The sequence below is a fragment of the Lepisma saccharinum genome, chromosome 2 (assembly GCF_977018435.1).
Source record: "Lepisma saccharinum chromosome 2, izLepSacc3.1, whole genome shotgun sequence".
Lineage (NCBI taxonomy): Eukaryota > Metazoa > Arthropoda > Insecta > Zygentoma > Lepismatidae > Lepisma > Lepisma saccharinum.
In genome coordinates this window covers 67,594,870-67,613,018 of record NC_139230.1, presented here as the reverse complement: position 1 = coordinate 67,613,018, position 18,149 = coordinate 67,594,870, and the positions used below count along the sequence as shown (strand labels likewise).

At 38.3% G+C, this 18,149-nt stretch overlaps 1 protein-coding gene across 2 annotated transcripts in view; it reads right to left on the bottom strand.

The window, feature by feature from the left end:
* Cdc14 (cell division cycle protein 14) overlaps window positions 1–18,149 on the bottom strand; it is a 176,625-nt gene that overhangs the window by 142,711 nt on the left and 15,765 nt on the right. For both annotated transcript variants that reach the window (XM_083117429.1, XM_083117430.1), the window contains exon 2: window positions 16,863–17,035. In XM_083117429.1, coding sequence (XP_082973555.1) covers window positions 16,863–17,035 — 173 coding nt within the window. The remainder of the gene's footprint in view (window positions 1–16,862; window positions 17,036–18,149) is intronic.

Genomic DNA, 18,149 nt, shown 5'->3' with positions numbered 1-18,149 from the left:
CAATTCATGCAATTCTCGCGAGACAATTATCATTCTCTCTAAGGCGCGCTTTAAACGAAAGCATTTTCCTTAACATTCATGCCATGACCAAAATGCTATCCGCGTGAAGTGAAAATTTTTATGGCATTTCAGATGCCATGGCATGTTTCATGGTATTTCTCAAGGATAGAACCGTCCTATTTCCGTAGTATTTTTGGTAGCATAACCAATCAGAAGCGACCTCTAGGTCACAAGTGCAGATGTAATGGCGGCCGCGTGAGATGTAAACAATGTATCACTTCACATTTTTAAAAGTCGATAACTTTTCAACCGAGAGGAATAACGTTTCCTATAAAACGGTATTAGGTACAAATCAATAGCGCTGCTTAAATACAGGGTGTACATAAAATAATATAGCAGTCTCAAGATTATTTTTTTCTCACAGCGACGGGGTATGAGACCAAGTGTGACATTGGATGAAAGAAGAACTGTCCAAGTTTGTGCAACTTACATTACAAGTGTTGAATGCGCATCCCTTGGTTCCACTGCATGCATCAGTCAGAAGTCCATTTCCTGCTAGACTTGTATCAGCACGTACGATGTCATGGACTGAATGTCTGAAACAATCCAGTTTCTCAAATCAGGCAGATCGGTTGGTAGTGGTGGCATGTAAACATGGTTTTTTCACAAATTACCAAATGAAGAAATCACATGGGGTGTGGTCAGGAGAATGTGGCTGTCACTGTGCATAGATAACCAATACGCTTTCTGCTGGGAAGTCACCATTTCTCAACAGTATCATAGCCCGCAGCAGTGAAGGAAAGTACAAGTTCGTGGGTATGTCTAAAAAAAATCTTTCACACTTCTTCTCATCCAGTGTAACATTTGTTCTCATACCCCATCGCTAAGAGAAATAAAAAATGTTGAAACTGCTATATTACTTTATGTACACCATGTGCATACTTTATAACTTATACAGTACACGTATGTAAGAATATTTTAGTTGTTTCAATTATGAACACCGTGCACTCACCATAGATGGTGCAACTCGACGTGTCTTTTGTGCTGTATATATTATACATTGTACTCGCAAAAGCTAACCTGAAATGTTACATGAAATGCTTCTCTGTAGTTAGTACTATCTGCTATAAGATTTTTGGAAGCATTTACATAGCACTTATGCTAGCAAAAATGTTAAAGGAAATGTTTCCGTCTAAAGCGGGATTAAGACTGCAGTCACCTTATACCTGCGCCGCTCTTATATCCGGCGCGGGAACAGCCTTAATGGCAGTGACACACTGTTGCCGCGTTTCCCTACGAAGAAACTCGTGGTCAAACAATCAATTAGGCCTAGTGCTTGGACAAGAAGCGACAACGTTAAAAATACCCCTCCCAAAGCAGCCAGTAGCGAAACAGGATTTTGTCAAAATAACAGTTCTGTGCTTTGATTGCACACAGGGTTCCTGCGACGGCAGAATTTTACTGTGTTAAGGCTGTAACCGTAAGCAAATAAGTTCGAGCGAATCCAATCTCATGGTGATGGGCGACCCGATTGTCTTAGTAGTCAAACGTAAGACATATAGACGCATGGGGTTGTACTCAACATAAATTATATTACTATAGAAAACCATCCGCTACATGAAACGTTCGCAGATAGCCAACTTGATTATTAGGAGATTTTTCACACTCTCCCAGCAACATATTCTATTCCAACATATGGTATGTATTACCATGTAAGTTGGAAAGTCTATAAGGAACAATCCGAGGGGAGAAGACATCTCTCAACTCTATTGAGTAAGCCCCTTTAACTGAACAAAATATGCATTTCCGAAATATCCATCTACGAATGGGGCATAGGAATGCGAAAGTATGTGGGACTGCGTCAGAGCTTAAAATTAAAGCAACCTCGGTTGAGTGTAGAGGTTCCCATTTTAGTGGTCGTTTCCTACAGCCATATATTTATCCGTTTCATTATGATGTGCTCCAGTCCTGCCAAATTTTGGCAGTTTTAAGCGGTCAGTGAGATACTGAAATAGTTTGTCCGAGGTGGTAATTGTATTAGTACTTTTATTTTTACGTCATTTCTCTGCCACTCCTGGTTATTCGCGACGATGAGAACGAGTGATGATTAGGTGAAGGGACACTTATATAGAACACCCACGTCCAGGTCGGGACTCGAACCTGGGAACTTAGGTGGCGAGATCAGAAGTCGACCACTTCACGCGCTCTGCCACCGAGGTACCTACATGTGAGAGTTGTATAGTTATTTAAACCCTATTCAGTAAAATTTGATGCGAGTTGAGAGTAAAAAATTAAATGAGTCTCTGTATTAGATCTTCGATATCATGTGTTACTCATGTGGAAATAACTGTGTAATGAATAGGGATAGAATTATCATGATTTTGCATATTTTTCTTGGTTTGTCGAGGCATTTTTGTGAACTTTCTTTTGCTTTTTAAAGCCCAATAAGGCATCTTTTGTCATTTTACCCCATTTTCTTCCTTCTGGAGCTTAAATATGTTTTATATTTAACGATTTATTGAAATATTATTTTTCCTTGTATTTAACCTAATGGGGCCCACATTCCTGGAAATGAAAGTCCACTGTTCATTGTCCCTCACTGAACTTGCAGAAAATCTTTGTAACATACTGCAACGCCTACTTAAAACACTGAACTCAGATGATAGGCCCAGTTGAAATGAATTGTATCTGGAGTGGTAATAAAACAATTGTTTTATTTTAGATTTTAAGTAATAAATTAAAAGTTTGCTGGCCCAAATTACTTATTTCTAGCATATTCAATGTAAGAAGAAAATTATTTTTGGGTAGGTTTTTAAGTTTTTAGGATATTTTTTTAAATAAATGCATTATTGCATTCTTTTTACGGCATTTTTTTGTAATTCAGTGGTCAATCCTAGCCCTAGCAATGAGTAACGACATATTCAGGCAGAGAGCATTTTCTGTATTTTACATCATTCCACGTGTTATTCTAACATTGACGTGGTATTTCTTAACAATGAGCAGAACATTTTTTCAGTTTCGAAAGTCACAATTATTGTCAAAAAAGAAGGCGAAGTTTCAGTCTACCTTATGCGAAGATGGGGGATAATTATAACAATGCGACAGCGTTAGCCACTACGCTTTCGGGGAAGCACCCAATTAATTCGTACCTTAGCGGCAAGGCACGTAATCACCCTCCAATATTAGACTGAATTAGTTTTTGTTACATTATTGTTTCTCCGTGGCTTTTCTGAGAATTTCTCCTAGTTGTGACGAGACTGGTGATATGGTAAGATAAAACTTATAAAGGTGCTCGATCTTACAACCTTCGATGGCGACATAGTGAGTCGACCACTAAATGCACTCGGCCACCGAGACGACTCGATGTTTGAACTAGTGGTCGGAAGCAAAATATGGGTTATGCATACGTATAAATTATATTACCACTTGGCCAATCTTATATTTGCGTTTTAGATCTTAAAATTGATACACACAAAAAATGGTTTGTTGGGGTTGACATGGTCTGCTCATTAAGAATAACTCCAAACATGAAATGAGAAAAGTCAAATTTCTATCGCTAATTACGACGAGCTTTCGCTAGTGATTAAACAAACCTTACAGATACACGGGGCAGTGCTGAGTTTAGCGTTTCCATCATCTGCAAGGTGATTCAGAAAGAAAGGAAAAGATGCTGAGAGCTGCTTAACAGTATCTATCCTTCACCGAAGGCAATAACGGTTGTTTGTTAAGCAACAGGTTGGTTTCTGCCAGCTTTGTTGTGGATCCTGTTACAGGCCTACGATATCATAATGATATTCATAACAACATATCGCTGAAATATGTACATTAGGGAAGGAAGAAGTCAGCTTGCAAATAAATTTCTAACAGTACAAACTATTATAACCTGAAGTTAGGTTGCTTCGAAACGAGCTGGTCAGTAGATATGACACTATGCTTGGTAAAGTAGTTAGCAGTTCAGTTCGTTAACTCTCTAGCCACTCAGGATTGAAAGCTAATTCTTGAAAGGGGCCATTCTTCTGGTTCTAAAAAATAAAATAGAAAAAAACACCACCACTTCATTCGAAGAAACTGCTGGCAGAAAATTAACACTGCCCATTTTCTCAGTTTTATTACCGCACTGCAGGAAAGTTTCCTTTGGCAATCTTACAGAAAGCAAGACATTAAATTCCAAAGTGCTGGAAGTTGGACAGCACATTAAAAACTTATAAGTACGGAAAAGGGGGGATCTATAATTATGCATGTACTCGTATACTAAGCTAGATCAATACCCCATTTAAAGAAACAGGGCGTTTTCTGTCATAAAATTGGGGTCTGCGATGTAAGCGCAGACACACAGTACAAAGATTAACTGCAAAAAAATTGGCGGATGTTTTCCAAAATATACATTCGTTAACTTTTTGTTAACGTGGAGCGTGCATTTGTCATGTTCATGTATGTGCTAATTTCGTGATGTAATCGAGTTTGAGGAAAATGTGAAAATCCATTTTTCTACAAGATCCATCGCAAGGGAGATTATGTCAGGATTGTGCGTGTCTAGATTTCAGATTTCCAAGATATTGTACACTTTCTACCACGAAAGTTAGAAGTTTCCTATTCTGCTATGGAATGCTTTTGCACATTTCATATTTAGTTCTTTATCTGCTGTGGAATAAACTAACACTATTAATAATAGTGATAATGATACATGCATGCCTGACCAGGTAGCAGCACGTAACGCTGACCACTCCCCCACGGAAATCTGAAGTTGTTTTCACAACTAGAATCATTATAATGCCTGGCCTGTACTTATTTTATCACATATGCCTTCGACTGATTGAAGGTATGGATTATTTCTTGCCTCTACATCATCTTCAACAAGTGTACCAAACCCTAATGGCGTATGCGTGTTTTCTCATTACGATAGCATGCAAATACACATACCAGTGATGGCATGTATATATTTGGGGTTCGAACGAAGTCTCCCTGGCTTTGAAGCTCGTGTGTTTGTACAAATAACCAAGAATTGTAACGTTTAGTTGATGCTTTGTACCCGATTTGATTGGAAAAACCTGTTAGCTTTAATACGCCTACATGCTCCCATCCATCATTCGGATAGCTGTTGGAATAAATGTTGTTGATAGATTGAGATTGATTGTCAATTTCATCAGATAAACTCTCACTCCAAATCACACGATTAAGTTTTCTTGCAGGGTCAATTCGTATACACGCAGAGAAAGAACTCCACATTCCCCATCACGAATGGAGTGCTTGGGGCCGACAGTCACTCAAAACAAGCTTCTCTCACTAAACAGCTTCTTTGTTTGTCTGCAACCATGCAAGTAATTTCAGGTTCCGCAATGATTATACAGGATGCTAAGTTTACGTAAGACCAGTTCTTCCTAAAGCTTGTGGTAACAGTTGCTAGTTGCAGCTATGAATCAAAGTTACATTATCAAATGGTAATAACAAAACTTAAAAGTAATGAAAAATAAAACCATGCACACAATATGCAAGCAATTCCTCTAAAGCACAAGCCACAATGAAAAATTAAGACAGTTTAATGCACTATATATGCACAATAAGATTATTTAAACCAGGCATGTTACAATATTCTCATGAAACGCAATCGTGTCGCGTGCATTCCTTTCTTGCGACGTGTGTCTGCTACTTTTACCTAAACGTGACGATAAGGCTGAATACTGATTGATAATGTTGATGAAGAGGCATTCGGCAAGGACTGGAATCGAACCCAAAACCTATGGTGGCGAGTTCATAATCGTGCTATACATACAGCCAAGACAGTTTCGAATGTACTTGCATTAATATGAATGTAATTTAAATTAATAGATCCAGGCAAAATTATTGAAACAACAATCTCCTTTCATTATCATCAGTAGTAGTATGCTCATTTCAGTCGTTTAGCTAAGGTGAACTAATACTCAAGCCCAAATTTAAAGGTTAAATTGATATATTATATATAATTATTATACACTTTTCTTTTATTGTATTTGATTACATTACGTTTTCATCTATTACATTACAAATTACATATTGGTCACTTTCATTCATTGTGTCAAATTTACAGGATACTATACTTAGGTTACAAGTTGTTCCTATTCGTTTCTATTTTACATGTAATTTGGCAACTTTTGTTCTTTTCATAACAACATTTAGTTCGGGTATACAGAACAATGTTTTCATTATGTTTGTGAAATTAATGACAAAGGAGAAGAAAATATTAATAATGAATAAATACAAAGTATGTCAAGCATGAAAGAAATGCTAGAAAATTAAATGAGAAAAATAACAATAAAAATTAGTAACTCTTATACTACGTTGTATATTATATTCATACTGATTTGAGCTTGATTCAAGTTTAAAAATATATATCTAAGTTTTATATCGGTATATATTACATAAATACAATTACAAAGATATTAAGTGTTTGTGTGAATAGAAAGTATATATATATATATATATATATATATATATATATATATATATATATAGAGAGAGAGAGAGAGAGAGAGAGAGAGAGAGAGAGAGATAGAGATAGAGAGAGAGAGAGGATATAAACATAAATATAATAGTTAATACATGTAAAAGTGTGTTACAAGTTGCGAATGATTGGGAAGTACTTGGAAAGTGAATGAATGCAGGAAAAGGATAACTGTTTAAAAGGGTAGGGATGCTTCAAAGCAGCAATATTATTCCAGAGGATCGTCGGAACAGTCATATGTAATTCCCGGTCAGGAAGATGGGAAAAGTTGGGTCTTCCTGGTATCATCGAAAAAGGGTTTGGTCAGGCGTTAAAGATAAATGAAGCTGTTTAGATTATATAATATTGGCTGACATGATTGCTTTTGAAAAGGCTACTTAAGTTGGTTTACATCGTTTTTTTCTTGGAAACATTTAGTTATTGTTATTTATTGTTGTTCATTTATATTTTTATTCATACCTGAAGGAAATATCAACTTGGCTCTTTTTCTTTTAAATATATCACAAAAAAAGTTCTGATCCTTATACGACCAAGATTACACCTCTCTCGCATGAGCATCTTAGGGTGACATAGGCAACCTCAGGACAGACAAGAATGGGTCTGGGAGAATAATTTCGGACTCCCCTTCCCAGTCATCAGATCAGTTCATAAGAGGAGGAGGTTGGCAAAACCCGATTCGAGGAAGATGCCAAGACGCACGCATAAGCACTTTCAAAGTGATCAATTTTTGGTCGGAAGCCAAATTCCCTATAACCAAAAAGTAACACGTTGACAATTGATGTGTAAACTAGGAACGAGCTTCATTTATACCTCTTATCTCTCTCGATGGGTAGCCATATGTTCATCCCGATTGATTGCACACGAAGTCAAGAAACCACTCCAAGAAAAGTGATACTCGCTTCGAAGATTGATTTTTGCACCACGTCTGCAGTTGCGGGATATGGCCGGCTACTGCCAACTTGTATCAAGATCAGTGTAGCTATACAAACACATGCATAAAAATCTGAAGATCGCGATGTGTTTTGTTGTAATCAAATTTGAGAAGGCCTACAAATTACGTAACGAGAGCATGAACAACCTAGGGCTGTGTACATTTTACAATCTATACATAGTTAACGATTTACTTACTAAACCCAGTACGGTTGAGTTTAGGATACCTACGGATCCAAAACGCGATAAGCATGCGCCACATTTCTGTAGTTAAAATTATACGCATAATATTGTTTGTGTATGTGTTTATACGCAAACAGCCAGTTGAAACTACAAAATAACAGTTAGTTAATGTTTAATACATACAGGGTGTCCACACTGGGCCTCCGTAGTTTTTTCAAAGAAAGGGAAAAACTACATTCGGAGGTATGTATGGTTTTCGTCGTTCAACCGATCTTAAGATTTGTGGAATCTGAATTCTTGAAACTGCACAAGCGATTGGGTGCACTTCTGACAGAAGTTGCAAGCACTGTGTCACTGCAAGAGAAAGCGCAAATTGTGTAGCAGTTGGCTGAGCTGAATCAATCATAGAAGTGCAGTGTCAAGATCCGTCAGGTAAAAACTTTAAAAGGGCAATACCTGATCCCAAGACACAAGTGCCTGACGATATGAGAGTTCAAAACAACACGTAGGAGGGAAGCGGCCAATCTCTAAAGAAAAAGTACTAAGAAACGCAAGACCTTCGAGCAAAACCTGGGTAACGCCCGCTACAGACGGAGGCATTTCCTTTCACATTTCTGCTAGCATAAATGCGTCCAAAAATCGTATAGCAGAGTACTTTTACACGGAAGCATTTGCGATTGTGAAGCATGCAGAGAACGTTAGATAATATTAGGTATAAAGGACGAAAGGCATTTATGCTGTTTTCATATACGTGCGTCCATTTCGATCTGCAGCCGAGAGATCGGGAGAAGCGTGGCGGGCGGCACTGACGGAGATGCCGACATTTGCGGCCTGAAATGCCCGCTTATTTTTATGGACATACGCAGACATTTATATAAATATTGCAAAACGAGCACTAACCTGTGGTATAAGAGTATGGTTTTAATTTTAGTAGCTTAGTGACTGTATGTGCCGATGATTTTGACACGCCCACCTCTTGTGAAACACGGCGTAGAGGTTTGTTTGGAGAACGTTCTAACGCTGCACCAATATCATCGAGTTTTGCTTCGGTTAGAATCCGTCGTTTTTGCTTAGGTATTTTAAAATTTAACGATACAGTTTCTCGTAATTTAAGGACAAGATGTCTAACCGTATCTCTGTGTGGAGTTGAAACGCATGGGAATTTCTGTACAAATTACCTACACACGTCTCGACACGAGTTTGTTTTCACGTAGGTACGTGTCATACATAATTTTTTTTTGTTCTAACGTGAATCTTGCGGCTGGCATTCCAATCGTCTCACTGACACGTCACACATACACACTACAATAACACAAACAAGTAACTGCAAGTAACCAAGAATAACACTCTTGCGCACAGTACGAAATTAACACGCTCTTGGTTTACATTGCTCGCCACTATATTTACAACTCTGTCTTCATCTAGTCGCGAAGGAACAAAAAACTCGAGCTCGGAGATTTCGGATTGCAAGGAAGCTCACGAACACTATTGACTTTTAACGGTTTCTTCTACAGCGTAATCTTGATACAGTGTTGCACATTCAAAACCTCCAAACGATCCCCATCGGCACAAAACTCTTTCAAGGATATAAACTTAAGCAGGACGTTACTGGTCAAAACTATGATTAAAATGTTTTATTATCTGTGGCTCTTAACATCGTTTCTAAAGCGAATTTTTTTGTGTATATAAGAGCAGAACTTGGATGAATTACAGAAGAACTTTTGCGTGTTATAACACAGGTTAGTGATCGTTTTGCAATATTTATATAAATGTCTGCATATGTCTATAAAAATAAGCGGGCATTACAGGCCGCAAATGTCGGCATCTCCGTCAGCGCCGCCCGCCACGCTTCTCCCGATCTCTCGGCTGCAGATCGAAATGAACGCACGGTAATAACTAATATATTGAAAGAGGAAGAGATGTAATTTAAAAGAGGAAAGTTATTTAATTGACGAGATATCATGTAAACTCACATTTTTTTTGTAACGTTAAGTACCCATCAATCTCAGATATATATCGAGATATTTCTGTGTTTACAATTGAAACAACTAATTTATTCTTTCATATGTATACTGTAGGCGCTATAAAGTATGTATTTACGCTGTGTCATTGATTTGTACCTAACACCTTCTCATAGGAAACGATTCTGATTAGTTATGCTACGCGAAATGCTGAGGAAATTAGGACCGATTCTATCTGTGGAAAATATCATGGAATCAAAATGCTATAAGATTTCCTCAATTTACATGGTAGAATTCGATCGTAGCAGAAATGTTAAGAAAAAAATATCTAGAAAGCGGGCCTAAGTCCATTTATCCCGTTAGCTTCTGAAATTACGTCACGTGTGGACGAGAATCCCGCTTTTCCCCCCAGATTTAAATGCTGGACTTTTCATCTCAGAGGAAAAATGAACAGGTACGATGTAAAAACGTGGTCATGGAAATCGTTGGTGACAGCCCCACTACAAAACGTTTGGTGTGCTCTCATGCGAAACCTGATGCTGACCATTTTCCTCCCTGGATAGGATTATGAGTGGAGCGACTTCTAGACATCGAAAGATTTGGCTTTCCACAACTCTAATACTTGCAGCTTCACATCTTCATTCAACGGGATGGTGTCCACTGAGACCGGCATTTCGAAATTCGCACAGACCGACCGAATCTTCCCTCAACAGTGGGGGCTATTTGTTGGCCACCAGGATCGCCGTATTTTAGCCCACTTGATTCTTTTCTGATGGGCTATGTGAAGAGCAACCCAAGTGGATAGCTTGAAGGCCCTCAAAGATCGCATTTCTGCTGCTGTGTCCTCCGACACCACCGAGCTGCCAGAAAAACACTGAGCGGAGATACTTATTATTATTTGCACCTTTTCGACAGAATAATCCCTGAATTTACAGTGGGTCTCTGAAACCAGAGCAGTCAAATATGGACACCTTGCACACACAATAATACACAGTGTAAATACTTTTATCACTCCGTATTGTGAGCTCAAGACCTCCAAATAAGTCGAAAATCTGACACACAAGGACATTAACTTTGCCCGTTAATTGTACGATCAATAACAACTCGCGAAGTGCAAATTTTCATTCTGTACGTACAGTCACTGACACTTCTGGGTTCTGGACTGTTGCAACTCCATTTACTTTCAATAGTATCGTTACAATCCAGAAGTGTCCGTGCCAGATACCTTAAATGACTTGTGCAGTCACGGACACTTCTGGATTGTAACGATACTATTGAAAGTAAATGGAGTTACTACAATCAAGAACCTAGAAGTGTCCGTGACTGTACAAGTCATATTAGGAATCTGATTCAAACATGTCATGCAATAAACCAATGCATTCTTATAAAATGCCTAATCACTGACAACTGCACGTTAGTTTATTCTGTTTCACGTATATGTAGTGTGTTAACATTAACAGATACGCGAATGTGTGTGTTTGAATGGTATAAATTATCAGTTTGCATAACTGATAAAAAAATACAAAAATAAACTCAGTAGTGCAGAGGGGAGGAAAAAAGGTTATGAAATTTACAAAATAAATAGGTCATCAGTATTTTGTGGTCAACAAATATAAGCAGAAGGAAGTATGCCTCAATATAGTACTGTCAACATTGAAACTATTAATCACGTGGCGTCAATGAAGCAATAAAATTCATCCTCGGGTCTGCCTATATCCAATCTAAAGTCCTCCATATAGTAAATGAAGCTCGAACAACTCATTCAAAGAAAGTACGTCAGAACAATCGTAATCTTACTCCTTATTAAAGGTTAGGATTCAAGAATCCATTTCAGGAAAGGTTACAGTGAATTCCACTTAAGCAAGAGCGTGGACCAGACTATGCGGTATACGAACCGATCATCGAACATATCCCAGAATGCTATTTATTCTGTGGCGAAGACAAGAGGACTCTGGAAACTCGTGGTTGTCAGAAATGCATATGGCAATAAAATAGAACAGTACAAAGATGACTCGTGCTTGTATTTGATTGCGATTATAAAGAATCGAGCAAATGGAGGGAAGCACATGTATAGGTTGCACAAGGAGAGTTTACGGACTGGGACAAAGTGATCGCTTTCAATGTGTGCGTAAAAATATATTTTCAAACTTGAAATGAATTCATTTTTAATAATGACATTTATTTCTTCTGGAAACTTCTTTTTGGGAGGAGGGAAATTATTGAAATAAATTCACGATTACACAAGAAGATTACAAAGTCTGCATACTACAACTTTTCGAAATGCCTGAACAGTTTTACATATACAAACTTGTATTTGTATTGCGTTGCTTTTCTGCTTCTCTAGGCTGGACGATGAATGATTGCGTGATAATGGTGAAAGAAACACACATGCCCGGGACAAATCTTGAACCAGGACCCTTCGGTGGTGAAATCGCGGGCCAACACAGCGCACTGGCACAGCATCCTCAATCTTCGCTTCTTGCGTAAGTTTCCAATGCGGATCGAAACCGTATTTCGATTTCGTGCAACCCCAGTGTACGCTTGGATAAGTTGCGGAATGCAGACACATGTTGACCGATATAATCAATAAACTTTTTCTTACATACCTTTGGACCCAAATCAACCTTTAAACAACATCTTTCAAATAGAAGTACCGTGTGTAGCAAAACATGCACATTTTAATAACAAAATTAAAACAATAGATTGAGCCAACAACATATTCAACAATATGCATTGTGTAAACCGCACACCTTAAATCGCATTTGCAGAAAAACAATCCCGTATCCTTTGTTTTTCTTCAAGGGCACTTAGTAGCAGACTCGTGACGGTTGCTATGCAGAAGTTGGCTTGTTTGCCATTTGGAAGGATTTGTGCATTCTCTTTGAGGGATCACATTACCCCAAAGCATTTCTCTTCTGTGCCTGATATAGCAATTATAATACTGAGAACAGCAGAACATTTTCGTGGATATAGAATACATAATTACCTTTGATACAACGAAACTAGCTATTTCGTCTTCTCTTGGCAAAAGAACAAATTACTGTTAAATTATGTATGATCGTATACAAGTGGCGTGCCCAAGTGGGGTTGATGGGCGTCATAACATCCTTCCTAAAAAAAACGTCAAATGCAGGAAAATACTGCAAAATACAGGACTGCTACAAAAAGCAGACATAATCCAATCTTATAGTCATATTCCCCTTTACGAAAATCCTAGGCACGCCGCTGAGTGTGGTCGCATTTCAATTATCGAACTGGTCGTTGACTGTTGAAGCGTGTATGATCGGATTACGTTTTCGTTAACTAGTGGTCTACGTTAATCCTTACAATGCTATTGACCGTGGGTCCAAGTTCCAGAAGAATTACTCTTCATCAAAATCATTCTCAATGCTTATTTGTATTAACTGTATTCGTGCAAGTCACTGCATAAACCGAGAAGCAGAAAAGGGTTAGAATCATATGAAATGAACAGGAAAGAAAGGCACACGAAAGCACCTAAGAGTAATATACAACTTTGTATATTTATTTGCAGGGCTGTGAACTACACAGTGAACTGACAAACTAGACAAAGGAAGCCGGTTTCATTCTTTGATAACCCAGAAGTCTGTGATGTAACGTACGATAAACAAGATACAAGTGTAGGTAACAGGCAAATGAGAGCAGAACAGTTTCATGTTCAAAGCACGATCTTGCAAGAAACTGAATTTACACAGCGGTGGAGTAACATCTCAATTAAAGGGCTTTTGCAAAGGCAGCCGAAAGTGATAGCACACATTTTGAGCAACAACTCGTGAAGAGTGAGGTTGCTGTTCCCATATTGTGTTTTAAGGTCCGTATAAACGTGCAAGATAAACTATTCTAAATAATAAATATGCAATACAGTTTTCAACACGTGCGGTAGCCCCACTTAAATGTGGTACTAATTTAATTTCAGGAACGTTGGGAGAGAGGGGGGAGGGAGGGAGGGAGAGAGAGAGGGGGGGGAGAGCTTGAACAAGTCAGACGGGTTTTCCAATAACTCCTTAGATATATCTAACAAAATGAAGCGAAGAAACCTTCTAACCAAAATAAATAAATGAGCATATGCAGAAATTAGCATATTCGATCACTTCGAATCAAAATTAAATATGCGGCAATGGAAGGGAATTCGGAAAACATGCTTGTGGCTCGGAACACAAGCCAAAGATATAAACGTAATAATCAAATTCCGGTCACATGTATAATATAAGCACACAATACAGCTGACCTACAACACATTGCCCTTATGCCATCTGTGCTCTATAACATGAAATCTTGAACAGTATTTGGGTAGGCAACCAAGATGGAGAGGGGGTCGGCCTTACGTTGCAGAAATCGTAACCCAGTTAAGTATCTGCCACCTGCGCCGCGATAATTTCCTGCCCAACGAACTTCAGGTTGCATCAATCATGTGCGGGACTCCTACGTTTCTTAGACCAAAAAGTGGCCTCGCCCAGTCGAAAACCCAAGTCACCGTCGTAAAGAGGAGGAGTTGCAGTAGGATACGATAGACCGCGCCTTAAGCTCTCCGTGTGTTGGTGTGACAAGGATCCCACTCATGACGCCTACGTTTACACAAATGAAACATGAAAGTCTTTCCCTGGTAAATGTGAATGGCTGGTTTAACAAAGGTATAATGTAATAGGCGAATATATTTAACGCCAAAGAGTTTGCTTCCTGAAATTAGTTATATAGTTCGCATCCATAGAGAGAGATGCGTCGCTGGCGGTCCCCGGTTCCATCCCTCGACGGGACTCGAACCCAGAACTTTCGATGGCGAGGGGATCGTGGGTAGGATACTTAACTCGCTGGTCACTAATGTTTATGGAATAAACATTTCCTCCGTGCTTGGAGGAATTATTATCATTCACAATAATAAAGGACTGAAATTTGGGGGAGGATGAGAATATTGCACACATTAAAATATATTTTACGAAAGCAATGTGTATATTTTGATAACTGGTACTGATCTTTGACAATCACCATAGTCATATTGGTAATTTGTTTTAGCACCAACATCCTTAAAAATACAGTTAGTTTGAAAACCAGCAACACCCAATTACGCCTGCTTCAGACTCGAACCCGAAACTTTAGGTGACAAAATCGTAAGTCGATCACATAACGTGTTCTGCCGCCAAGGCGACTAGTATCATTTCTAGGCTGCCATTAACGAAGTGCCTTTAAAGGGGTTTTAATTGCGCGAATGTATTGTATGCAAAAGGAATAAGCCCCGTTTCTAAAAAGTGTTCAACACTTCCCTATTTGAAGAACATGTGAATTGATAAGAGTAAAGGATACCACAATGAACATCACACATACTGATAAACGTTTAAAAAGTACTGTGTCGACTAGATATAAATATTGGAACGAAACAGCAAATAACCATGATTTTGCAGCACTACAGAGATTGCGGGGAGAAAAACACAAAAATTGGAAATCAATAACATGCAAAGGGAAAATATACAATTTCCAGAGGTGAAAAAGGATGTCTCATAACCATTGTTATTGGTTGACCCGAGTAAGAGCTAATCTAACACAAGCAAATGCTGACAAAAGGAAGATTTATTTCGGCCAAATAACAAAAAATAAATACATGATATGATGGAGTATTGTCAAAAAGTAAAGGTCTTGTAATCAAATAATGTAATGAGGCAGGGTCCGAATCAAACTTTTTGACGAGGGGGGGGGGGGGTAGGATTAAAGTGGTATATCTGTTGTGGTATACCAAGTTGGCGTAAAAAGTCACGAAACGTCACTGTTTCGTGAAACCAATGGATGGTAATTTTGTCGATTGGTAAAATACTGTATAAGTGGTGTATAACTTGACATCACAGCTGTGATAGTCCTGTATGGTAACCATCGAATATTTGTTTTTATTTTCTTAAGTTCCATAGTCAATTTCTGCCAATTCACGTTGATTTTTCGAACTCGCAGAAAAGTGGGACTATAATGCGTCCGTGAAAGATAAAGTGGAGTGTAACAGACATCGTATCTATTACATCATGCATTGCAAGTTCCAGCTTGTGGTTCAAACAGTAAAAAAAATTCAATATTAGGATTATATTTATCCCGAATGTATGATACTGTTTCTTTGTAAATACCTTGCAAATTAGCTGCTCCATCCGAAGCAAACCCTTTCAACTGAAGCTAAAATCTCTTCAGAAATGTCATCAAGCCCACTAATAAAACAAACTGTGATGCTGTCAGCAACGACTGACAATTCTACAATATCGTAAAAATAGTAGCATGGTGTATCACCATAGATGCAACGAACATAGATAATTAAACATGACTTGTTCGATGCACTAATGTTTTCGTTAACCAAAATGGTAAACACGCAATGGGAGACAATGATGTGGATTGTACGTATTATATTTGCACAAGTGAGATCTGAATGAAGCATGCTTCCAATATGAAGTGGTTCAAAGCCTGTAACTCGCATTTTTTTTTAACAGTAAGAATGCCTTATTTTCTTTGAAATGAGATACCCTGCTCTAAAAATGCACGCTGTCACTTGTAACTTATCCTCATTTTGCCTCCTCCCACTTTCTGAAACACTCAGAGAGACTTTTCAACTACCCCCTTTTTGTTTTTCATTCCAAATAGATGCGCACATGCGAAATTTGCTCTTAGCGTGATCACTAATGTAATCATTTAGCTTCTTATTATTTTTTGCCTTCAACAAAAGCTAACTCAGCGTGCATTTTACTGTCTTTAAGAACACCGTGACTTTGAATTTTCGAGCAGTACAAGCATATTACCCTCTGAACTGTTAGATGAAAGCTATGGGTGACCCATGCGGTCACGACGTGAAGCGGGGGGGGGGGATATTTCCCTGACAGGGTAAGAAATTTTCAATTAAGTGCTGGGAAAATATTTTGACGAGAGGGTGAACCCCCCCCCCCCCCCCCGTTAATTCGAATCCTGTAATGAGGAAAATTTATTGAAACTCTATTCCGCGAAGTCTCATCATGGAGTGACTTTCGAAGAAAGGGTAAAATTCGTTACAAACCTCCAGCGAGAACAAATGTGTGTGTGTGTGTGCAAGTGTTACGAAATGTTAACAACAGTGGGCGGAAGAAAAACGACAATTGTGTCAGTGGTGTTAACAGTGGAACGGGAAGTGATTGGTGCGCCAAAGCTGATGATTCAGCGAAACTATTGTGATTTCATTCAATGTTCATAATATACAGTGTGTGGGTCTCTCCCAGAAAAGAAGTTCAAACTGTATGCTCACCAAGCTTGCACCTACACAACAAGCAAAGAAAAGCAAATAGAACACTCAAACTCACCTTTAGTTTCTTGCTAAGCTTCAGGCAGTATCGGTACAGCATCGCTAAATTCAGCGGCCCAAAATCAGCATAAAAGTTCTCGTACACAAACTCTTCGTCGACTGTGAAATAGTGAGTATTTGGGGTCGACTTTGGCCTTACTGTCGTCCGTAACGTTACAAAGTATAACCGGTCTGAAAGAAAAAGAAAATGTTTGGTTTCATACAGATGAATTTCTACAAACAATGGCGGAAATGTAAATTTTGCAAGATTCCAAGCAAAAAATTGTCGAACATGCATTATAATCATATGATTCTGAATGTAAAAAATTCTAGAGAGTACATTCTGTTCACTTGCTCCTTCTCTAAACTACCTAGATGAAAGTTTATCTGCTAAGAAAGAAGTAAAATCGTGATTTAATTTTTGACGCTGAAAAAGGAAAACTAAATGCAATACTCATAAAGTACCAGAAAGGCAAACACCTTAAAAAACAAGAAACAAAATAAAGTAAAAAAAAAAAACAATAAAATAAACACGCAGAAAGTAGAAATTGTGGTAGTTGAGATATTTTTATTGATAAATAAGCATATTTTAAAACATATACATCTACCACGGTTGGCAAGAAGAATAGAAGAATCACGTTACTAGCATTGGCCAAAAAAAAATGTACACGAAATTCACACTGTATAGAGGCTTGATTACAATGAGACAGTCTTTATGGAATATCCTCAACATGAATCCTGTGCTGCAATTTACAAGTACATTAAAATTTAGTACAAAGATGGGTTACATAATGTCCAGGTTTGCTGAAACAAAATTTCCTTTCCCCGTTTCGATTCTCCATTCTCGTATCGTGTAGCTTTTCTTCCACTTAGGCTAATCATGACGACGAATATGAATGTTCATTAGATGAAATGGACAGATGCAAAACAGAGAAACGCCCAGGGGGGAAGAGCCGAATCTAGAACCTTCGGTGACGAGAGGTGGAGTCATGGGTACTAAACTAAGGACACTGACCAAAAATGAGAAGAAATATGTGACCATTTCTTCTTGTATATTTGTTCGATGCTTGTTCTTCTATGCTGTCTATTATAGGTTACAAGGCGAAACAAAATTATTGTCGTGATTTTGGATGGTACAGAGTCGAGATCGAGAAATAAGCAAACCTCTATAGAATCGAAACGAGACTGATACTTTGTATTCGGGACTTTAGTGTGATAATTTTCAGAAAGTACTTAAGTGTCAACCTCACTTCCACGTAGTACACTCTGGACTGCATTGTTGCAGAGTAACAAAGCTTTTCATATC